General features: G+C 37.1%; 1 protein-coding gene and 1 long non-coding RNA gene across 5 annotated transcripts; both read left to right on the top strand.

Annotated features, from left to right (window-relative positions):
• Positions 1-1317: 1317 nt before the first annotated feature.
• Positions 1318-4319, top strand: LOC140755989 (uncharacterized). Its single transcript, XR_012103857.1, has 2 exons — positions 1318-3055; positions 3605-4319. It is a non-coding gene; the product is annotated as an uncharacterized LOC140755989 (long non-coding RNA).
• A 320-nt stretch (positions 4320-4639) lies between these two features.
• LOC140755782 (armadillo repeat-containing protein 8) lies at positions 4640-23435 on the top strand. 4 transcript variants are annotated; one of them, XM_073091104.1, is made up of 14 exons: positions 4640-4783; positions 4865-5075; positions 6496-6702; positions 7452-7695; positions 12778-12912; positions 13768-13870; positions 14287-14502; positions 16293-16364; positions 17322-17457; positions 18296-18387; positions 19021-19200; positions 19684-19830; positions 20129-20298; positions 21385-23435. In XM_073091104.1, the coding sequence occupies exons 1-14, from the start codon at positions 4760-4762 to the stop codon at positions 21422-21424; spliced, it is 1977 nt and encodes a 658-aa protein (XP_072947205.1). In that variant the 5' UTR covers positions 4640-4759; the 3' UTR covers positions 21425-23435. The 4 variants fall into 4 exon arrangements, with proteins under 4 accessions (XP_072947205.1, XP_072947204.1, XP_072947203.1 ...); XM_073091103.1 differs by having other exon boundaries at positions 19021-19209; XM_073091102.1 differs by having other exon boundaries at positions 18281-18387.
• Positions 23436-25597: the final 2162 nt, after the last annotated feature.

Here is a 25597-nt window from a genome sequence, read left to right as displayed (position 1 = left end):
ATTATAAATTTGGAGACACCGACCTAAAAATCTATCCGACAGATATTGTCGTCTTAAGTGTAGAGGGGGATCTCCACACTCAATTTGTAACGCATTGATTGGGCTAGATTTCATTGCACCTGAAATGATCCTTAAGGCTTTGGCTTGCACACCATCTAACTTTTTTAAACCAGCAACGTTACACGGTTCTAATAGGAAAGAGCCGTAATCAATAACACTTCGTATCATGGCATTATATACAAGTTTCATTGTATACGGATGGGCACCCCACCATACACCTGACAGACATCTTAGGATATTGAGGTTTTTTTCACATTTATTAGCTATATATTGACAATGTGGTATACCTGAAAGCTTAGAATCCAAAATGAAACCTAAAAATTTTACCTCACTTTTTGTTGGAATGGTATCATTATTATATATAACATTTAAATGTGGAGGATTTCGCATTCTGGAAAATAGAACTATTGCACTTTTGGACACTGATATTTCTAAACCATTTCTGTCTAACCATTCTTTAAGTAATTTAAGAGAAAATGATAAATTTTCACAAGCTGTGGGTATTGATGAACTAGTAGAATAAAGCAATAAATCATCAGCGTATTGGAGAACTCTAACAGAATCATTAAGCGTTTTATCCAAATCATGAGTATAAATGTTATATAAGATTGGACTAAGGACCGACCCTTGTGGAAGCCCCTTCCATATCGTCCTTGTAATGACACGATCTTCTACATTTAAGTTAATATCTCTTTCAGATAGCATATTTATAATAAAATTTACAAGTATGTTAGGGATATTCAATTGAAGCATCTTAAGCTTTAATATTGGAATGAGAACATTATCATATGCAGATTTTATATCTAAAAAAGCTGCTAATATACTACAATTATTAGAAAAAGCAATGCGTATATCTGTTACTAAGATACTTATATTGTCAAGGGTACCTTTACCTCTCCTAAATCCATATTGACTATCAGCCAAAAGTTTATTACTTTCGACAAACCATTCAAGTCTATTTTTAACTAAATGTTCGGCAACTTTTGCTATAGTAGTTGAAAGAGCAATGGGGCGATAAGATGAAACTTCCAATGGAGATTTGTCAGGTTTTAAAATGGGTATGATAATCTGAGATTTCCATGATGGAGGGATGTGCCCGCTAATCATAACAGAATTAATTAAATTTAAATAATATTCAGTGACACCATAACAATTATTTGAAAGAAATGAGTATGGTATGCCATCAGCGCCCGGTGCAGAGTCTTTTAAGTAACTAAGTACAGACGTTAATTCAGACATGGTAAATGGCGAGTTTAATCCGTCGCGATCATCGTTATATGAAATAGAAATAGGAATTATGTTATCTTCAGGAACTGAGGCTGGGGCTAGTTTGTCCATAAATTTACATGCAACTGATAATGGCATTGTATGAGTTACGGATGGGTTAAAGGCTGATCTAAATTTTTTAATATTCTGCCAAACCAGAGTAGGACTAACATTAGGGCATAAAGAAGAACAAAATCTTTGCCACCCTTCTAATTTTTTCTCTTTAAGAATTTTCTTTGAAGCTTGTGACACCTGACAGTAAATGTCAAAATTCTCAGTTGTCATTGAATTGCAATAATCTTTTTCAGCTTGTTTTCTTTTCCAGACTGCTTTAGAACAATCTTCATCCCACCAGGGTGGTGAAGGAATTTTATCGGGCCTGCTTTTTCGAATAGGAAAAGATTCGTCGGCAGCTTCAATAATTAGTTTTGCCAAAGCCTCGGCGCAAACTGGCTCCTGTCCTCTACAAACTTTAGGCAAAGTAGATAATCTTTTGTCAACATTAGACTTAAATAAAGTCCAGTCCGGGCTATTGAGTTTATATTTTAAACGGAAGGATCTTTTGAATGTATGTGGTTTAAGATGGGGAAAAGAGATCAGCAATGGCATATGATCACTGCCATATGAATAAGGCAATGATTGCCATGTAAGAATAGATGCAAGATCACGAGTGCATATAGATAAATCTGGCACACTATCACCTTGTTCAGGCTTAGTTCGCCGAGTAGGTGTTCCAGTATTAAGTACACACAAACTATTTATATCTAAGATTTCTAATAAAGATTCTCCATAACATGTAGATTTTGAACTTCCCCATGTAACATGTTGACAGTTTAAATCACCTAATAATAAAAATGGCTTTGGTAATCTGCTTAGAAAGACATTTATTTCAGATAAGATTGCTGAAGAAGGATTAGGAATATACATAGAAATTATATTTACATTATATACATAAGCTCCAATAGCACATATACCTTCACTATGGGATGGCAATATAAGTGGAGTAAAGGAGACTGAATTGTGTATGAGTATGGCGACTCCACCATACCCATCAGGCCTGTCTTCTCTGAGACATGAAAAACCTGGAACTCTAAAAGAGTAACCTGGCTTTAACCATGTCTCAGACAGAGTAACAACTATAGGGCTATATTTATTAATTAAGTGTATTAAATCACTTTTGTTGCTAACTATGCTGCGGCAATTCCATTGGACTATGTTGGTTAACTTGTCCATCTTGGTTTTGCGCATTATTCATTTCATTTATTAAAAAGGCAGCGTTGTCCGGTTTTACGATATTTAACTTTATTAAAGTATTAATTAATTCATTTATGATATCTTTTACAGAAAAATGTTCAATTGTACTTTTTGCAATAGCAGAACCATTGGGTGCAGAAAGATTTGGGCTATAATCTTTAATAAGAGAGTTATGAGCTAATTTGTCATATCCTCTCACTTGTTTAGGTGGTACACGTGGTTTCAAAAATATTGTTTTTTTTGTAGATGTATTAGTACTTGAGTGTGGTGCTGTGGAAAGAATAGATTCGGAATGTAATGTGTTTGGTTCAGAAAGTAAGACTTCGGCATATGACCTGGAAATAGGGGGATGTATTTTAGAGGCTTCAAGATATGACATGCAACTTTGGGCCATTGTCAGCTTAATCCTTTTTTGTCTTTCAAATTCTGGGCAACATTTATTTATAGCAAAGTGAGATCCTGAACATGAACAGCAGTATGCATTAATTTCAATGACACTACAAGAGTCTCCTGTATGTTCCTGACCGCATTTATAGCAACGTGGTTTAGATCTACAATGCACCTTAGTATGACCATATTTACAACAATTATAACATTGTATAGTTGGATAGATATATAGTTCCACACTTAATGAATTATAGCACATGAAAATTCTCTTAGGTAATATCTGTCCATCGAAGGTCAGTACTACAGATTGAGAGGGTTTCCATACAGGTGATCCTTCAACAATTACCTTATAATTCAGCCTACGCATGTTTATAACATCACCACAACCAATTGGTACTGATATATTCGACTTAATTTCTTCTTCAGACCATTCTGAGGGAACTCCTTTTACTATGCCGACTCTCGTAACATTAAATGATGGAATAAAAGCTTTTAACTTGTTTTGTTCTAAAAGGGGGCTCAAAACAAATTTATTAGCATCTTCATAGTTGGTAAATGCCATACTTATTCTATTGCGACCTATTCTTTTAAGACTGCCATTAACAATATTCTTAATCACATTATTATTTTTTTTGAGGAAATTACCAAATGTAATAGGGTGGAGTGTGGCACCGTCAGACAAAGATTGTGTAACTTTTTGGACATGTACAAGGAAAGGAGCATTATCTGTTTCAATATAATAACGAATGCGCCTAGTTGGTTCTGTACTAACTCTATCCTGGGTATTAGATACTTCCAAATTTGAGGTGTTACATACATCTGCGGGTGAAGATTCCAATGGAGGAGAGCTAATATCAACTTTTTTATGGGCTCTATGTTTTTTCTTTTCATTTCCACTAGATTCCTCACTTAAGCACATGCAGCTACGATTTGAATTATTATGGTGTTTTGATTTATCGGTCCTTTTCTTTTTATTGCAATTTTTACAAAATTTACGCGGAGCTTTAACACGTTTCCTTTCAGACCTGATAGAACTATCAGTGTCCATACTGGATTCGTTATGAATTATAATATTAGCTCCGACCTGGGGGATTTCAGGTCCCCCAGGATCGAAGGTACCATCCTCCGCCATAAAATAGTTAAAAAGACTTACCCAAGTGAGATATTTACACAACTATATATAATAAGATAAACTAATAAAAATATATTTACAATACACTACTTAACTGATCTTTAAATTACTAAAAAATAAATTTAAATGAAAAATCTCAAAAAAAGGCGCCCGCCAAGTTGAACGTTTCCCGCGCTTTTTTCACAGTCGTTTTTCAGTCAAGGCTTCAAAACTCAAGAAATTATTCAAATGTCATTAGTTTTTTTTTTAAATTTTACTTTTTAATGTAAATATCTACTTGGATTCCTTCGTTTTAGTCTCACTTTATTTATTTTTACCATAGATTCTAGACCAAATTACGCACAATGGACTATACCATAGACATTTTGTCTATGCATTTTAATAATTTTATATAAATTATTATAGTTACATGCAGTTATTTTTGTTTCTTTTTTGTATTTTTTAAAATTAACTTTGTAAATAACTAATTGCTTAATCAACATAAACTTTTGTCATCTGTGCTTAAAATGGTATAGTCTGTTTTGATCATGCGTGACATGACAGGTGGTAATGGATGGTGAATTGACAACGACAGCGTATTCGCCAATCTTGCGCCAATCGGTTTCCCAAGAAAACTGTGACGATATTTTTAACAACAGTGCTGCGTAAATTTGACAAAATATGCAGCAACTAACTGTATTTATGGTGGGTAAAACGTTTGATTTTTGTGTACAAAATAATGTATGGCGTTCCACTTGTTTATAACCTATATCGTTTTGCCGAAAGGATATCGAAAGCTCGCGATCATACATCGACGAATTGTATTCATCGGACTCTGCGAAGATTATAGAAGCATTAGTGACACTGAAGAATTCCGTTATCGGTAGCAACCGGCAGAAGAGTTCCGTGATCCAGCAGGGTATCGTTCCCCGGCTGCTACAGCTGATGCTAGAAGACACTGACCCCAATATACGACTTGAAGCTACCATCACAATAGGTGAGCACAGTTCTCATATTTAAGCAGGATTTGAAAAAATATTTTATTTATCATTACTCTCATTCTGTGTATCTGTTGAAAGAAAATAGTGTGAGAAAGTAATTATCAGAATGGTACCAAATGTGGTAGAACTCTTTATAATTTGCCAAAGGTATCAACAAAACTGATACTGTGTTTAATTAAGTTAAAAAGAGGAGGTTCACATCTGTATTTTTTAAATAGCATGGTTCTTGCTCCTCGTTGAATGGTATGATTAAAGAGAATTGTGATAACAAGATCACCCTCCATACAGCATCAGAAACATTTTTCAGGAACTCCAAGATATCTTCTATTTGCAGCTTAATAACATGTAATTAAAACCTTTACTTTAACACTTGTTAAAAATGTGTAATCATCATTAAACAATGTCCAAAGTCCACTTGTTAAGTTAAATTACTTCATAAATCTCAAATAATATATTATAATATAGTAAAACTAAGTATGCAACTAGAGTTTGAGAAACAAAGTTTTCGTCATCAACAAATTATTATCCCACTGCTTGGCTTGAGTCTCCTCTGTGAATGAGAAGGAATAGGTCATAGGCCGTGTTGGCCAAGTGCATATTGTCAAACTTCACATCCTTTCGAGAATATTTTTAAAGGTCTCTCAGGTATATTTTTAAAGGTTTCTTCACAATGTTTTCCTTAAAAATTAAATTCACTGATATATCTAATATGTGAAAAACAAACAAAGTTCTTGAAATTCAAAAAGGTATCTATTCTAATCATACTTCTTGTGTCTTAGACACAAGATGTATAATATTATGAGATGTGTTTTGTTATACATACTTTGATACTTGGATTGCCCTTTGTTATCAGTGTCACATAACTTATATTATCATTATAACTACCCATAACACTTGTGTACTTGATGTGCTAACTGTTTACTACAAAGTATAAGAAATATCTGTTATTGAAGTATTTATATGATTGCAAAAGTGGAATGTTGATTATAACAAGTCCAATATCTTAATTTACACAGTGCATTAAATATCATGTATGTATCAATCTATCAAGTGTATAATATATTGTGGCTACAGCCTGTTGAAGTCTCACTTACTGACTTCAATGTCATAAATTGACAAATTGCTTGCGACCAGTACCCATTCAGTTAATGATCAGTGGAGTGTTTTTACATATGCAATATCTTGTATGTAACTTGTTGTACTAATTATATGTATGAACACCGAGATATCTCTTTTTTTTGTTTACTTTAGATAAACAAATTAATAATAAGTATAATGAATGAAGACTACTAACAAAACTACTATAAATATCAAGCATATAATTATGAAGTATATTATGGTTTCGTTAGTTGCTTAGATATGAGACTTAACTACATTATATATTTACCTCTCATTCGTGATAATGTTATTATACAGGATCTTTAGCAAAAGGCACACCAGAAAATGTAGCTGAACTAGTCGAGCAAGGCACAGCAACAGCATTGGTCGAGTTACTAAAGACTGCCCCTTTGGACACTAAACTTCTTGAAGCTGCACTATGTGCATTACGGAATGTATTTCTACATCCTCCAGCGCCCATCAGTGCTCTGCCATCAGACATGAGGCTCCTGATGAGACTGACACGTGAGTTTTTCCTAAACTATCCCTCTCATACTTTAGTACATAATAATTTAGTAAATAAGAAAATACCTGTTATTGTGAGAGTTATAAAATTACCCTGTAAAACCTACTACTTAATAGTATAAGTAATACTAAGTAATAGCCAATTTGAAAATAAATTTGGACAAGAGATAGAAAATTGTATTTATTTTTGTGTTTGCACATTTCAATCTTGCACATTAAAAATCTAGCCGACCTAGGAATAACTAAAGACTTAATGAATAAGGTTAAAATCTTTTAAGTATTTTGACATACCTTACTATGCTCTATGCTCTAAAAATCCTCATTCAAGCATACTTGAGAATGCTCCAGATATGGAGGTCACTCTCAAGTAGTGAGAATGATCTCCACCTAGCAGCAGGATCTAAAAGAGATTTTTTTTTATAATATAGGAGTAGCAGACGAGCATGCAGTCTACCTGATGGTAAGCGGCTACTGCCGCCAATGGACATACGTAATCAACCCCAGATAGGATTAGATATTCCAACCTGAGGTCGGCCACAGATGCGCCGATATCCCTGAGGACTAAGCTGGAACGCATCGGAAAAGTATGTCTCCCTTACCTCACGCTTCAAACCAGAACATAGCAGCGCTTAACACTGCTGTTATAAGGCAGAAATAGGTGTGGCGGTGGTGCCGCCGGAGTTGAACCACAAAGCCAGCTAGCAGGAGGATTTAAAGGAGAATGCAAGCCATTTAACATCTTTACGCAGAAATAGCTCGCGAGGGCTCACCGAACGCCCGCGCGTGCGTGGTGCGCATCCTGTCGATCTGGTGCGGCGGGCCCACGGAGCAGGAGGCGCTGTGCTCGGCGGGCGCGTGCGCCGCCATCGCCGCGCTGCTGGCGTCGCGGCCGGCGTCCGGGCCGCCGCTGGGCCGCGCGCTGCCTGCGCTCGACCTCCTCGCTGCCATGTGCTTCAAGAATGCTAATGTCTCTGAAATTGCGCTCAATACTAGGTTAGTGTCATATGAATTCATTTGCAACTAAACTCTCACTCTCCCACGCTTTTATTACTTTGGGTTGTATATATGTATGTATGTATGTATGTATGTATGTAACGGAATCTTTGAACTCGATTTTTACCCAAGTTGGACAGTCCGATTAAATTAAAATTTTGAACAATTATCAAGAACAGATGACAATACACGATTTTTATAATTTTATCCCATTCATCAACATCGTCCTTCGTTTCCTTGTGCGATTTTAGCGTGTTTTTAGTTTTTAAACTATAATTATTTTTACTTTTTAGTAATGTTCATTCTTGATCGATTCTTTGTACGTTCTGATATTGTGATAGGTGAATATAAGTTTATTTTTACTTATAAATATGCTTCATGCTTGATTTCTAGGTATGTTTTGAAAATATGTGTTTTTTTTGTTCAGTCCCTTGTAGGATACCCTTTGAAAAGGATGAGGTTTCCTTTACTTCGATTTTTTTAAGTCATTGAAACCTGACCATATATAAGCCGCAAACAAATTAGACAGATATAAAAGTAGGATAATTTCCCTTGTAAGTCTAATGCTTTTGAATGACCGAGTGTTTATTTTGATTTCTCTCCTCATTGCCATTATTGTGTGGGTGAATGTTATCAGTTATCACATACATTACAAAAAGCTTAGTCCACTTGTGCTTTCTGCCAAGTAATGGATTATTTTTTATCGCTGCTTATAAAAAGTCTTAGCGTTTGTTGGCAATTGACAAAAATCTGTTGGATATATTAAAATACTGATATTAGTTTTTATTACCATGATATGCAGAATAATTTAAATTTACAACAAAAAATACTTTTAGGTGGTAGTCGATAGGCGTGACTTCATTTTATTGTGAAAATAGTTTGCCTCTCAGACATAATAGTAAACAAAGAAATAAGCGAGGACTAACCCACAAATATCAGAAAGTGTATAGTGTGGATATTAATAAACTAGTTATAAATAAACTTTCAAGATACACAAATCCACTTAAGGTATGCATTTTATCATTAACATCTATAGATAGGAAAAAGTTGCATCGTACAAAGTAAAGCAAGCATACTCTAAGCTTATGACACACATAGCGATTTTCTTTAGACTTCGCTTGAAAATCGCACACGCGTAGTGGTTCGAAAATGGAGGTAAAATATTGTTGTCATTTACAAAACAAAAGACCAATCTATAAGGAGCTCTGTGAGTTCTGGCTCTTCTTTTAAGTTTCTGTTTTATGTTTTTTTTTTTTTGTTTTTTTTTTTTTTTTCTATTTGAACCTGACGATAAAGCAGACGTGCTACCTGATGGAAAGTAGTCAACGTCGCCTATGGACATTTGCAACACCAGAGGAGTCGCCAATGCATCGCCGGCTTTGAAGGAGAGCTCTTTTTGCACCTTTTTTGAAGAGCCCCATGTCATAGCGCTCCGGGAATACCTCAGAAGGAAGTTCATTCCACATTTTGCACGTCCGTGGCAAGAACGTCCGCGCAAATCGAACCGCGGAGGACCGCCACGAGTCCAGTTGGTGTGGATGGAACTTCATCCTTCGGCGAGTGGTGCGATGGAGGAACGGTGATGTAGGCACCAGGTCAAATAGTTCCTGGGAACACTCACCATTGTAAAGCCGGTAGAACACGCAGAGGGAACCTATGTCCCTCCGTAAACTTAAAGGTTCTAGCCGATCGGAAATCCTCGGATCGTTGACGATTCGTACTGCGCGTTTCTGTACGGAGTCAAGTGGGTTAAGTTGGTATTGGGGTGCTCCTGCCCAGAGATGCGAGCAGTACTCCATGTGGGGTCTCACTTGCGCCTTATAAAGCAGAAGGAGTTGCCCCGCAGTGAAGTACCGCTTCGCTCTGTTCAGAACGCCCAGCTTCCTTGATGCCAACTTCGCCTTAACGTCCAAATGACCCCGGTATTGCACATCACACGATATGTCAACTCCTAGGATCCCTATACTTTTATCAATGGTGAGTGGAATTCCCTGGAACCGTGGCGCTATGACGAATGGGGTTTTTTTAGCGGTGAACGCGCAGACTTGCGTCTTCGTGGGGTTGAACTCAACAAGGTTAAGTCGACCCCATGTCGAGACCTGCTCCAGAGAGTTCTCGATTTCAGACACAAGTCGGATTCTGCTTTCCTCCACGAGAGTCCGAGAGGTGTTTGCACGGCCTGTGTACACAGCATCTCCCGTACTATCATCTGCATAGCAATGAATGCTGCTAGATTTTTGCAACATGTCATTGATATGCAGAATGAATAGCGTGGGAGAGAGGACAGAGCCCTGGGGCACGCCAGCATTAACAGGCTTCGTGTCTGAGCAGCACCCGTCAACTACGACTTTGATTTGCCGCTCAGACAGAAAACTGGCTGTCCATGTGCACAACCTCTCGGGAAGACCGTAAGATGGAAGCTTCGCGAGAAGGGCCCTTTATGTAGTTACAATATGAATTTTATGTAGTTACAATATGAATTTTAATAAAATCCAACTGCAAAAACGCTTCGTACTTGATTTAGTTGACTTTTTTATATTACCAACATAGATTAGTAAAGATACTTCGCCGCCTTGAAATTGAATGAAGCCACAAATGGCTTATTTTAGTAAGTTCTTTTTTTGAATCCTTGACAAATAAAATCATTTTTAGAGAAAAATTACGAATAATTAACTAATTTACGTAATAATTACGTAATTTACGTAATAAATAAATAATTATTTCAAATATTTTAGGGACATTTTAGCACGGAGACGTGGCAAAACTTTTTTACGCAACTATTTCAATTCTCAAAACTGGGCACATTTTCTTGTTAGGCGTGAGTAATCTTTACTAATCTATGATTACCAATCAAAATGTGTTAGTAATAATATTAATCATAATTAATAATACATTGAAATGTAAAATTAATTAAAAAATCTAATTACTTTTCACGTGATAGCCAAGGAATAAAAAACATCATAAAGCACCCTCCTCCTCTTCGAAGTCGGTAAATGAGGACATTTTCTTAAGATAAACTTGGAATCACTTATCCCAGGGATTGAAGGGAACTGCTCTTTACAGATTTGACAAACATATTCTAGCCTTAATGTATTTTTTCTTTAAAGATTTATCCAAATTAATGAAATCGTCGACTTTACCAGAAAAATAGGTAACCGAAAAATTAAAACCGGTTGTCTGACTTGTTAAGCATAATAATGAGCTTACAATATGTATAGCGGTTGTTTTAAAAAGCTCAAACGCCTTGGTACTTTATTTATGGTATTTTTTGTGTGTGTGTGTGTGTTGTGTGTTTTATTCTTTAACCGAAAGATGCTTTGATGTCTTTTCCTTTCAAAATTTCGATTTGTCACTTTCGTATTAAATGGGTCATTCGGCGCACGTGTAAATGTTAATAAATTTTCCCAGTGTCTTCTGTTTTAAATTTTTAATGTAGAAATAAATTAGCCTTATATAAATACTCCATTAGCGTCTTAACTCGTTTGCGAGGTGAATGCCCGTTTTTCGTTATGTTGCGCAGTATTGCAGTCGGTATTATGTTTAATTTGGACTCGTACCCAAAATCTGAATCATATAAACGAGGTCTGACGCAATTGTCGAATGCGTTTACTGAAAATACGCGTTTGAACGCGCGTCCAATTTTACGACGTTATTTATTAAATTAAATGCGTCTTCAAATAATTTTATCAGTAAAATTAGATCAAGGTTAGTAACTGCCTTTGTAGGATTCTGTGTTGCGCTGTAGAATCGCACGCTTGCATATTCATATTTTTTTTTATAAAATAAAGGCTAGTAGTCCTATATATTAATCTTCAGTATGAATCTGTCTATCTACGCACACACATCCTCATAATTCGTTCGAAGTTAAGTAATCCCGATTCGACAAGATTTCATATTTACTAGGGCCATTTATTTCAAAAATTTAAAAGGCGTTAATTTTTGGTTTCAAGGTATTTGGTTTCCAAGTAAAGAACATGTGCAATTTTATTATTGAAAGTAATCGGAACTTTTTGTCTTTTTATTCGGGAGACTCGACGCCATCGCCATATCTGTCTCTAACTTATAACAGTAGTGTCAAGCGTTGTTGCATCCTGAGTGGAAAGGTATGGTAACTGCGTATTTATTCGCAACTTAAAACGTGATTTTTTTTGTCTATGAGTATCTGGACTGTCTGGATTTTTATCTCCCCCAATATGGGGATATTAACCCAGATAAGATTAGATTCCTAGCTGAGGTCGGTCACACGTCACTTCCCATGAGGACGGAGTTGGAATGTTTCAGAAAAGTACATCTTCCTTACCAGATCCATCAAACCAGGTGGCGGTGGTGCCGCCGGAGTTAAGCCACAAAGGGTTCTACCACCTTCAACCTACTACCTGAGATCGTTGACAGATGGGTCGGTCACCCTGAGGACTAAGCTGGAACGCCTCGAAAAAGTACGTGTCCCTCACCACACCCTTCAAACACAGCAAGGCGTAACACCGGTTTTATGCAGAAATCATTATGTTTTTACCTAACTACCTACCTAACTATTGCTACCGAATAACAGCAGTGTTAGGCACTGCTGCGTTCCGTTTTGAAGGGTTGTGGTAAGGGATACAGACTTTTCCGAGGCGTTCCAGCTTAGTCCTCAGGGGTAGCGGCGCATCTGTGGCCGACTTCAGGTAGGAATATCTAATCCTATCTGGGGTTGATTATAGATGTCCATGGGCGGCAGTAGCCACTTACCATCAGGTGGACTGCATGCCCGTCTGCTACTCCTTTATTATAAAAAAGTTGTGGCGGTGATGCACTACAGAAGGAGCTACTATGTTTGTCGTTCGTGTTAGGTTAGGTTAGTGCACTACAGAAGGAGCTACTATGTTTGTCGTTCGTGTTAGGTTAGGTTAGTGCACTACAGAAGGAGCTACTATGTTTGTCGTTCGTGTTAGGTTAGGTTAGTGCACTACAGAAGGAGCTACTATGTTTGTCGTTCGTGTTAGGTTAGGTTAGTGCACTACAGAAGGAGCTACTATGTTTGTCGTTCGTGTTAGGTTAGGTTAGTGCCCTACAGAAGGATCTACTATGTTTGTGTGGGCGCAGGCACGGCGAGCGCTCGATCCCGGAGATGCTGTCGGGGCTGGTGTCGCGCGACAAGCCGCTGGCCGTGGCGCTGGTGGCGGCGCGCTGCCTCACCTTCATGCACCGCGCCGGCGCGCTGCCGCCCGACGACACCAGGTCAGTTCACACCAGTACCCTTACCCTCAATGCAATGATACATATAAATAAAATTGGAGTGTCTGTTTTCAATATTGCTTTTTACTACATGTATATTATTGTATATACATACGGCACGTACACCAAGATAACATTATTTATTTTTTTGTCAGTCTGTCTGTCTGTTTGTTCTGGCTAATCTCTGAAATGGCTGGACCGATTTTGACGGGACTTTTGTTGGCAGGTAGCTGATGTAATAAGGAGTAACTTAGGCTACTTATATTTTAGAACAAGCTGTGCCCCGCGGTTTCCCCGCGTTATTTATTTTTAACGCGGATGAAACCGCGGGGCACAGCTTGTCCTCAATACTATGATACTTGTTGATATGGCTATGTGCCTTAGGTGCTGAGAGTGCACGGCTATTAATGGGTTTCAAAGTATACATACCAAGTGCAGAAATATTGAGTAAACGTTTTTCTTGGTAATAGATCGACGTTATAATTGGTGCCAGGCTTTAAATAAAAGCGTATTAAAAAGAATGTTATTATTAAGTGTCAAGATGACATATTTTAATGCCCGTTATTAATAATCTATCTATTCAATGTTATTAAAAAATACTGTCAATATTGTTTATTGTTTGTAAGTTTTCATATCTAAAACAAAGTGGAGTTTGGCTCCTATCCTAAAGAGTCGACATCATCTTCACATAAATCATTCAATTTAAACATATTGACAACAATCTAACCTATTTCCGGGATTGTTTTTGGTTACCTAAATATCTTTCTCTGTGTCTCTCTTTATAAGAAGGTATGGTTGAAAATTCTCTGCCAGTAATTAAGTGCGTAAATATATGTATGAATAATACTTTAATTGCAGGGTGGTATTTGGAGCGTTGCCATGTTTGGCGCGGCTGTGCACTAAAGACATGCCGGAGGACATCAGGGCGACTGCCGCCGAAACTTTGGCATACTTGGCCGAGGTACATACGCATTTTTGTTTTAATTAGCTATGCGATAGTAGCGATAGCCCAGTGATTTGAGATTGGAATACCTTACTTAAATATTCGGGGGATCGAATCCTAGAATTAGTTAAGATGATGACAATGTGCACGAAGCAGTTTTATTGGGTAGATGGTACACATTTTTTTTCAATAATTCGCAAAGTCATCATTATCATTAAATTTAAGCCAAACTTTCACTGCGACGTTATTATAATGATTCATTACAGGAAAATGTCAATTATGTTGCAAATTTTAAAAAATGATGTCCCAGTACCCTCTTTCAAACCAGATCCAGCCGATGCTTAACCTTGCTGCGATGTGGCGGTCGTATTATGCAGTGAAACCCCGCAGAGTCCTACCACCTGTAGATAAATTACAACACAATCCTCCATCAGGTAGACACTTCCCTCCAGCGGCTGGCGGCCATCTCCAACCACCTGATGATCTCGCTCGCGGAGATCGTGAACTGTCCGTCGGCGGCGGCCAAGCAAGGCGCCTTCAAGTGTTTCGCGTCGCTCGGAGCCAATGACGAGGACATCCGCAAGCGCATCATCGAGACGCACGGCCTAATGGTGCACGTCGTCAACGGCATGAACAACTCTGAGTCTAATGTGAGTAATGTCTTTATTTTTAACACGCTTTTATTAGCTTCAGACGTATGTATGTTGATATGTTGGTATGTTAGTATGTAACGGAATCTTTGAACATGATTTTAACCCCCTTCAAAACGTCGGATTAACTCGAAATTTGGCATACTTATTAAGGACCGATGACAATTCAATATTTTAAACATTAATAGTTTTGTACCATTGTCCTTATCAACATCCTCAGGATTAACGATTTTCGAGGCGAGAATTTTCAAGCACCTTCAGCAAAGTTCATCGCAACTTTAGATTGCAAATAATAATTATTGCTATTTAGTTTCAATAGGCGTAATTTATATATCGTGATTTTTAGTTTAGAAAATAATAATGTTATTTCCCTATAACTCAAATGTTCTGAAACATATCTATAATGCCCTCTTGTATAATGATTTTTAGGATTCCGTACTCAAAGGTTAAAACGAAACCCTCTGCGGTCTGTTCGTCTGTCGTTGGGCTTTATCTCTTAAATCGTAATAGATAGACACTTGATTTTTTTACAAACGATGAATAATGGTGGTCGCTATAACGAGAAATACTAAAAATTAATAAATAATTATAGTTCAAAAAACTAAAAAACACGCTTTTATGATAAAATCAACTAAAAAGTAGAAAATAATTTTCAATCTAAGAATCAATTAAGGAACAGTAAATAGTATAATTGTGGAAAAAGTGTGGGGTGCTCCATTTATCAGGTTCGAAAAGCACCCCACACTTTTTCCACAATTATACTATTTACTGTTCCTTAATTGATTCTTAGATTGAAAATTATTTTCTACTTTTTAGTTGATTTTATCATAAAAGCGTGTTTTTTAGTTTTTTGAACTATAATTATTGTTGGTACAGTTCGATGCGGAGACTTTTAACACGCTTTTATTAGCTTAGGTTGCTCCATTTATCAGGTTCGAAAAGCGCCCCACACTTTTTCCACAATTATACTATTTACTGTTCCTTAATTGATTCTTAGATTGAAAATTATTTTCTACTTTTTAGTTGATTTTATCATAAAAGCGTGTTTTTTAGTTTTTTGAACTATAATTATTGTTGGTACAGTTCGATGCGGAGACTTTTAACACGCTTTTATTAGCTTAGGTTGTATCTATGTATGTATGTTTGTATGTATGTAACGGAATATTTGATCATAATTTTCACCAACTTCCACAACTCTGATTAATTTGAAACTTTGTACACGTACCAAGGACCGATGAAAATGCGATAATTTGATAATGGTGTTCCAGTATCCTTATTGGATTAATTAATTCCTCAATTTATGAGTTTGTCACAGACTAAAAAATAAATAATGGTTAAAAAAAAACACGCTTTTATTGCAAATTTAACTAAAAACTAGAAAATAATTTTTAATGACAAAACTCTTTACTCTTAAACTCCTTGTCATTAAAAAATATTTTCTAGGTTTTAGTTCAATTAGCAAAAAAAGCGTTTTTTAGTTTTTGAAACTATTATTTATATGTTGTGTTGGTTTAATGTGTAAATTGGTATAATAGAAATTGTTATTACGTTTAACTATGAAACATTTTGGAACGGGTACTGTTGGCATCATCAAACCTTTTTTGCTTGACTCAAGATGAAAAAGGTTGGGGATGTGTATGCTTCAGTGGGTGAGATTGTGTATTCGTATACGAATATATTTTTGAAGAAAGTTTAATAACCAAATTAAGATTATTAACCTCAATAAATAAACGCAACATTGTTCATAATAATTAATGATACATTATTATGGTGTAATACATGTTTTTCAGGTAAGACTAGCGGCAGTGAGGTGTCTCCATTCGCTATCAAGGTCAGTGCAGCAGTTACGGACCACATTTCAGGTAATTGCGCACAGGTAAATATTGCATGTCAAGCTACTTTGTAATACTGTATTTGTAGAATTTCCATTATACTACATTGTTATTTGTTGTAAAATACTAAAGTGAGTTTTTTCAATTAGTATTTAGCTTTATTACTTTTTGCCTTGTCATTATACGCCTTTATAATTATACTATATTGCATGTATTAATAATTACTAAATTGCAATATTATTTTCCCATGAATAGACTTTTCAATTCTAAAGATGAAAATATATAAATAAATAACGCTTGGCACACTTATAGGTTCATAGCAAAAATCTATTATAATGGTCCTAAAAATAACCTTAATTAAGTCGAACATAACAATATAAATTCTTGGAGAACAAAATGTCCGCTTTCGATTGATTTTAAACATTAGGTCAAAAATTAGTTAATACACGATTTGATTAAATTAATGAATGGCGGGAACTTAACTGCCAAATTATTATAAAAAAAATTGTTTTTTCTTAAAATTGAGGCCTTTAGTTTGTCATTTATCATTACTTCTCAGAATTTGATCCTTATCAGAGCAACACTATCAGATAGTGGAATAATATAGAGATGTATTTTTTTCAAAACGAACTCGTTCGATTCCCGGCTAGGGAAAAAGAAATTTTAAAAAAGTAATGATGCAGTTTTAGTTTTTATCAAAATCGGCCTCGTAACTTCTTTCAGCATTTTTCGTTTATCCTTACAGTTTCGGATTTGGGCCTGAAGGCTTATTTGAAAAATACACCTTGTATAAATAAATAACGCTCGGCACACTCATATAGGCTTATTATATTCAGATTCTCTTTATTATTGTTTGTGGTTGTAATGGACACATTATAACTATCGTCCAAAATACCCTAACGCACAGCAGAAACATAAATGTTACATACCTACCTGGTCGGGGATCAAATGTGTCAATTAATAAGTGTTGTTACATTGATGTGTCAGGACCACGGCGTGTGGCGGCCGCTGATGCAGCTGCTGTCGGAGTCGCCCGGCATGGAGCTGCTCACGGTGGGCTCCTCCACACTCTGCAACCTGCTGCTGGAGTTCTCCCCGGCGAAGGAGCCCATGCTGGATCAAGGTATAAATCGCACCAAACTGCTAGTCCGCTCTTAACTATGCGCGATACGTGTCGCAGAAGCAAAACAGATGTATCAGAGGAATGAAGGCGGAGGGAGGCGGGTGGACCCACCTTCACATTCTAGCCGCTCTCTATGATTGCGAGCTAGTGTGCGTTCAGCACTTCTCTGAATCATATGTGTACTTGTATTTGTAGCAAAGTACAGTCGCCCACATATAAAATTGTTTTGTTTATATTACCTGTAATGTTTTAATTATATTTTTGTTATTATTTTTATTACCATTTTTTTGTTGCTATTTTTTGCTTATATTACAAGTAATTAAAATGCTTTACCGGAATATGGTTTTACGTCGGCAACCAAGAAAAATTCTATGTAATGTTTCAAAATTTATTGTGTCAGAAATAAAGAATTATCTTTTTTTTTACTGTGACAGAATTTTTTACATACATATAAATGCTGAGCTAATTACTTTGACACGATAATGCCCGACTGCGCGAAGCAAGTGCAGAGCGGACTAGCGATTTGGCGAGAACTATACATGAATTTATTTTGGCTTTTTGCGTAAGATAAATCTATGGATAATTAATATTGTGATATAATTTTCAGCTGTAGCAATTTAAAGCTGCAGCTTAAAAAAAATTTCAAGGACCAAGGTAAGTCATTGGGTTGCTGCTAGAAAGATAAATTAACAAACAATCCAATCTCATTTATAATATTAGTAGGATTATATTAGCTAGCAGTATGTTTGTTACGTAATTTACGTATTTCTTATTAATTTTCCATGAAGTTAAATGTGACGGATGTAACATGTGACATTTTAAGATTGCGTGCTTACAGGCGCGGTGGAGATGCTGTGCAGCCTGACGCGGCGGCCCGAGGCGGCGCTGCGGCTCAACGGCATCTGGGCGCTCATGAACATGGCTTTCCAGGTAAATGGAGGTGGCGAACCCATTTGGTTGGTACGATTTTAGTGATCTTGTTAACTGTTTCTGGCAATATACAGGGTTACAGGGTACAGGATTACAGTCGACCTATATATTTAAGAAGGTTGTTAATAAGATCGTTACTGACGTATTTGACCCTATAATTATGCTTTTTTATCCGTTTTTGATTGTCTCAAAATGTAATTAGGCAAAAACAAAAAAGTTGAATTTTACTTTTAAGATTTATATATTTTTTAATAATTTTTCACTCAAATTTAATCAAGAAAAAAAGGATAATATTTGCAGCTTTTTACTGTATTTAGGTAAAGGCTGACTGCTAACTGTGTAAAGTGGCAATCATTATTTGAAGTTGATTACTTAAAGGGATTTTAAACGAAAAAAGTTACATGAAAGTTATTCAGTAGACTAATAAAAAACTTCTTCATATTTGTAGCTTTCTAAAAACGTATAATTACTACATTAAAAATAATAAATAAGAAAAAGTTATTCGAAATATTCCGATTTATTATTTGAAACTTGTTTTAATTTTTTAAAAGATTTGAGTGTAAAATAATATAAGATGTAAACTAATCATTACATTATTAATAGCACCTACAAAATGTCTAACCTTATTTCCAGGCGGATCAGAAAGTAAAGCAGCGGATCCTCACGACCCTGGGCACGGAGCAGATGTTCCGTTTGCTGGGTGACAGCGACACCAGGGTCATCATGAAGACGCTCGGCCTGCTGCGGAATTTGCTCTCCACGCGGCAACACATCGACGCCATCATGAGCGAGTACTCGCCGCAAGTCATGCAGGTTTACAATGTTAATATTTGTTAATAAATTATAATACTTGTTAGCAGACCACCAGGAATGTATATGCGGTTCGTGGGTGTGAATAAAGCCAATGGAATGAATTGTTACACCGAAAAGAATCACTGAACTTTCACTTAGTCGTTATTTCAATCAATTGACGACATTCCACGGCACACCTGGAGCGCGTGCGCATTAGTCGGAGGCTACGATCGAACTGCCAGTAAACCTAGCCGGCCCCCGCTTCCAGTGTACGTTATGATGTCATAATGGTTCGATATTCGATTAAGAGAGGGTAGTGGTACAAAATCACATCTACAACACTAGCGATATCACGATGAGAGACTAGGCTTAGGATCAAGTGGACACAAAACACACATCAAAAGCAAACATACAAAACAATAAAACATTTCCATCTAGAAATTAGTTAACACTTGTTTAAAGCATGAGGGGATGGTTTAGATTAAATATATACATTGTTGACAGGCCGTCATACTAGTGTTGGAGGGCTCATATCCTGCCGAAGTGAAGGAGCAGGCGCTGTGCATCCTGGGGAACATCGGCGATGGCGAGAAGGCAAAGGATCTCATTATGGCCAACGAGGACGTGTTGCGGAAATTAGTTGACTATTTGGTACAGTTATAATCAATGTTTTAAATGCAAGTAAACGTCTCGTGAATAATAAATCTGTTTTTTTTTTTACCTTTTTATTTATGTTTTATTGGCGTCATCTTCTTATTATTTGATTCATTATATTAATATGTTATAAAAAATAGTGTTTTTGAAATTGAGTCACGATACATTTGGGGCATAATAACACTTCTTTAGAATGGTTGCGTATTGTTTTCGCACATGGAGCCGTGATATCAGCAAGTTTGAGAAACGTTGCTACAAAACATCGACCATTAACCGTACATTGGGATGTCGGCAGGCGCACCCGGAGAGCAAGCTGCAGGAGGCGGCGCTGTTCGTGGCGGGCAACCTCGTGTGGCGCGGCGAGGCGGGCGCCGCCGCCCGGCAGGCGCGCCTGGCCGAGCTCGGCGTGCTGCGCGCGCTCAAGCTGCTGCGCGCGCGCCAGGACGCGCAGCACCTGCACGACAAGTGAGTGGCGGGGGGCGGGGGCTGGCCGAGCTCGGCGTGCTGCGCGCGCTCAAGCTGCTGCGCGCGCGCCAGGACGCGCAGCACCTGCACGACAAGTGAGTGGCGGGGGGCGGGGGCTGGCCGAGCTCGGCGTGCTGCGCGCGCTCAAGCTGCTGCGCGCGCGCCAGGACGCGCAGCACCTGCACGACAAGTGAGTGGCGGGGGGCGGGGGCTGGCCGAGCTCGGCGTGCTGCGCGCGCTCAAGCTGCTGCGCGCGCGCCAGGACGCGCAGCACCTGCACGACAAGTGAGTGGCGGGGGGCGGGGGCTGGCCGAGCTCGGCGTGCTGCGCGCGCTCAAGCTGCTGCGCGCGCGCCAGGACGCGCAGCACCTGCACGACAAGTGAGTGGCGGGGGGCGGGGGCTGGCCGAGCTCGGCGTGCTGCGCGCGCTCAAGCTGCTGCGCGCGCGCCAGGACGCGCAGCACCTGCACGACAAGTGAGTGGCGGGGGGCGGGGGCTGGCTGAGTGAGGCGTGCTGCGCGCGCTCAAGCTGCTGCGCGCGCGCCAGGACGCGCAGCACCTGCACGACAAGTGAGTGGCGGGGGGCGGGGGCTGGCTGAGTGAGGCGTGCTGCGCGCGCTCAAGCTGCTGCGCGCGCGCCAGGACGCGCAGCACCTGCACAACAAGTGAGTGGCGGGGGGCGGGGGCTGGCTGAGTGAGGCGTGCTGCGCGCGCTCAAGCTGCTGCGCGCGCGCCAGGACGCGCAGCACCTGCACAACAAGTGAGTGGCGGGGGGCGGGGGCTGGCTGAGTGAGGCGTGCTGCGCGCGCTCAAGCTGCTGCGCGCGCGCCAGGACGCGCAGCACCTGCACGACAAGTGAGTGGCGGGGGGCGGGGGCTGGCTGAGTGAGGCGTGCTGCGCGCGCTCAAGCTGCTGCGCGCGCGCCAGGACGCGCAGCACCTGCACGACAAGTGAGTGGCGGGGGGCGGGGGCTGGCCGAGTGAGGCGTGCTGCGCGCGCTCAAGCTGCTGAAGTAGAATGTCTGCAAAAAAAGATATTTAAAAAACATATGAATTTACTGAACTAATGTAATAAATTTTGTTTCAGGGTGAAGACAGCGCTAGCTCAGTTCAACGAGTTCTCGTAGATGCGACGGCGTGCAATATGTTATATATTAACTGCTTTGTTCGTTAACGCGTTGATCGCGATGGTTCCGTCGAGGACAGTGGGTGAAGTCAAGAGTCATAACTAGTTTTATGAAGCAACCTATTGTACATAGCTAAGTTCGTGTCTAATGGAATGTTACTCAAGTTATTTATTTTGTTTCTATTTTAGTTTTATCATGTTGATCGATTTAAGTGACGTTGATAGTCGTCTAATGTTCATTTGTTTTGCTCATTACGTTAAAACTCCTTTGACAAGCACTCGGTATTTAATTGTGTAATCGCTGTGTTTCTCACATATACGCATATACTAATAACTAATTAGAAATTAAATTTAAAGTTCGGTTCAAGGTAATAAATTAATTTTATTATTTTTTCTTAAGTCTTATTATCTTATAAAAAATTATTAATGAAAGAAAAAATATTCTGAACATCTGTATTTTATGACATAAACTTCATATTAATTTACTGCGAATTACACATAAATACCGAGTGCCTATATCATTATGTTAGTTAATTCGTTTTGCAAATTAGCGATTACGTTCGAATAATTTCGCAAGGAAAAATGTTTCCAACGACAGAGGTGCTATCCTCGTAAAATATTATTCTTATGCTTAACGAGTGTAGTAAAACTACAGTAGTGTAATGTTTAATACGAGCGTTTTACCTGCCAATAAAACATGTACTTTGATAATGCTTGCTTAATTTAAATTAGGGTTGTTTCATTTAAAAAATAGGACTGAGTTAACATTTTCCAGTGTAGTAATTTATGTATAAATTTCACATTTTTGTGAATGAGTTCCGCATTCCTTTTCCGTAGTAGGTCTTCAAGACCGTTGCTTTAGACGTAAAAGAGGTAAACTGGTCGACATAAAGAACCGGAAAAATAACTTTCACTACATTTTTTTTAAATAGTAGAAACTAGCTCTAACCTTCGCGTGTACCGCACGCCCGTAATTTTATCATTTGAACTACTTGTCGTTTCTTCACTTACATCAATGATATCACAGACTTTACCTTGAGCTAGCGCAGTAATGTAATGTAATACTTGATATGGAAGTCCGAATTATTATATTACATTTAAATGCACCAATCGAGATGATTCATTGTAACGTATTTTGTCGGCAGTTAAAATGCTCTTATAAACTTAGAGTAATATAATATTTAAATAAATGGGTATTTGTTGGCTAATTGTTACTGTAATGCTAGTGTAAGCGTGATCGATAGAAAGACTAATGCGAGGCGATGTGATAAAGATTAGCAAGGAATGTTGTAGCTTTTGATAAAACATGGATTACAATGTACTGTACAAATCCTTGTCCTTTACTGTATAAATTAATATAATGCGTTTTATATTTTAGTAAGGATTTTATTAGTCAAAGAGTAATGCATAGTGTTCGTATTTATTCCCAATATTATAAGTATGTACATGTGAATATAATATTGATCATGACCGTTATATTAATCTCAAATGAATGATGATACTTTTTAAATGTATGAGGTGCCCATAAAATTGGACTTCCGACACAATTATTTTTACATGTTTTTCATCGTCAAGTTTCAATTTCACAAACAAATTTTAGATTCTGTAAAAACCCTGATAGCATAGAAATTAAGGGGGATGAGTGCGTTTGGTGGGTTATAGGAATTGAAACATCACCTTGTCTTATTTTATGGGGACCTTTAATACAAATACTTGTATAATATACAAAATAACATTGTATCGTTCGAGTTTGCCTTTCATTATAACTATGGTCTTTGAATCTGAAATACGGGCCTGACAGTTTGGGTTATACCATAATAATCCAAACTACTTCTAGAAGTTTCAATGAATATGACACATTTTAAAAATTTGTGTGCTATATTAAAATGGCGATAATATATCCATTCTGTCTTTTCACGTTTTCTTAATGACGATAGAACTAGTTAATATATGAGCAGGCTTGTTTCTATGCTATACAAATTATTTGAAGTTTTGCTTGAGTACCGTCGAAAATTTTTCTACGATTGCTATGATCAGACGCGATGTAATGTGTTACATGCGATGATGAGTTCCGATATAAATTATTTACTTGTTATGTAATTTTAAAATTGTATAATAATGTAAGATTATTTATTTTAGCAAGAAAGGTGTCTAACTTTATCAAATAACTGTGTTCATAATGCAGTTAATATAATGTAAAATGGTCTGGTGATTTCTATTTTAGCAATCAGTTATTGATTAAATGATCAGATGCAATATGGCGTCCGAGAAAATATTAGCAAGTATGTATAAAATTTCAATTAGAACACATAAAAGGATATAAATAAAATGACGGTTATTCGTTTTGTAAGAATACCAGTGTATAATATATCGTGAATAACGTAGCTATGTATAAAATGTACAAGACTGATAATTCATAATTTGAATTACAGTTCAAATATTACGTAGTTGTGTATGAAAAAATATTTTGCACGTATGATGCTATGTATATTAGAATAAATATTGACTATGAATTAGGAAACAAATTTGAAGTTTTAAGTAATAACTGTACATTGCAGTCGTAGGTAGTTATGCCACCCCAGGTACGCGACAATGCAAATTATAAATTAATAAATATAAATTTCAGTTTATGATTTTGAAATATTTACACTGTCTAAATTATTATATTCCATAGCTTTTCAAAGGATTCGTAGATCTGAGATATTTTAAATACTGCATATTCTGTCTCACTACGAGTTACGATCATGTTTTCTTTGATGCCCGTTTTAGCTAGCGAAACTGAGTTCCGTTTAAACTAGTTCAATACTATTTTGATGTAGGCTATCGATAGCGAGATTTATGGTGCGGGTATAAAGGTCCATTTATACGTGATACATAAAAAATGTAATGATGCTTAAAGGTTATCTGATAGTTACCCATTCATAACCGTTGCCCTGCAACATCACAATAGCCGTCGAATTTCATTTAAAAAATTGAAAATGAAATCATTGTGACATACATGTGTGACTTTATTTCAATTCTTTCCTTTTAGAAATTCAAATAGCTAATTATTATGTTTTATTTACGTGCTTTTTTACTTGAATCTACGTAGCAGATGATTTGAACGCACTAAGTCAGTGAACTTTCGTTCAAAGATGCTTATCTTGGTGACTCAGTCACGTTACACTATACAGAAGTACGTTATTAAATTGAATCTCTTATATGGATTGTGGTTAAAGTTAAATTTATATATTATGAAAAAAGTATTTTGTTAATTAGATTGTATTTTGATCATTTAGTAAGGCTATTTGCGTACATATTTGTATTCACGTTAAGTGGAATGTTTAGAAAATGTGAGAAAATACTCAGATAATTAATTTAGACGATTTGAAAATGTGCGGTCAGAGAGGTTATGGAACGATTGCGAGTGACATGATTTTTATTATAAAAGGCCTGCACTCAGAAGCGAACCTCTACACAATATATTATTGATGATGAATGATGGTAATAAAATTCTGATATACTTTAATGGTTATATCGAATTTCCTTAAAATTCTCTAATGATATGCAAAACACATAATTAATAAAATATTAATAGATTTTATTTATTAATTTATTTAAAATAGAATTTTATGTGCTCTATTTACTGAATGATATAAATTCATTGTTTCGTTGTTCTACATTGGTTCGTCCATTTAAAAGGATATTTCACAGATCGTATTTTTTAACGTAAAGTTATTAAGAAACTTTAATACGTATCTACTACTACTTTATCTATTTTCAGAGTAAACATCTATTGGAAAAAATATGCTTTAAGAATCATTAAAAATCTTCCATGCATAGGGTTCAATCTTTGGTCAAGCATCTTAATTTAATATTACGAACAAGTGTCCATGAATACACGTCACATGGAATTCTGGATTGATGTAATATGTAAATCTATAGAGGATACAAATGTAGATATATTGTACTAATGTTGCTGGGGAAACAACGCTAGTTTGATATTAGCCGTTATTACGACTTCATAAATAATTGATGTTTATATGACATAATCACTTAACTATTAAAATAATAATTACCAGATTTTGACAGCTATGTACCGAAATCATGTAAATAAATTATGAGGTTTTTATGTTTATTATGTAATTCGAATCGTCAAAATAATTTGTCACCAATTTCATATGTTATGTTATGT

This window comes from Epargyreus clarus, unplaced genomic scaffold, assembly GCF_041222505.1.
Source record: "Epargyreus clarus isolate Ecla_fem2 unplaced genomic scaffold, WU_Ecla_fem_2.2 ptg000034l, whole genome shotgun sequence".
Taxonomy (NCBI): domain Eukaryota; kingdom Metazoa; phylum Arthropoda; class Insecta; order Lepidoptera; family Hesperiidae; genus Epargyreus; species Epargyreus clarus.
The sequence above is the reverse complement of the archived record's forward strand: the minus strand, read 5'-3'. Positions and strand labels throughout refer to the sequence as shown.

Excerpts from the sequence above, each read along its gene's own strand:
- LOC140755782 (XM_073091101.1), top strand. The coding sequence starts at position 4,760 with ATGCAGCAACTAACTGTATTTATG. Across the intron at positions 6,703-7,451 it reads GCTCCTGATGAGACTGACAC|AAATAGCTCGCGAGGGCTCA; the intron begins GTGAGTTTTTCC and ends ATCTTTACGCAG. Across the intron at positions 12,913-13,767 it reads CTGCCGCCCGACGACACCAG|GGTGGTATTTGGAGCGTTGC; the intron begins GTCAGTTCACAC and ends CTTTAATTGCAG.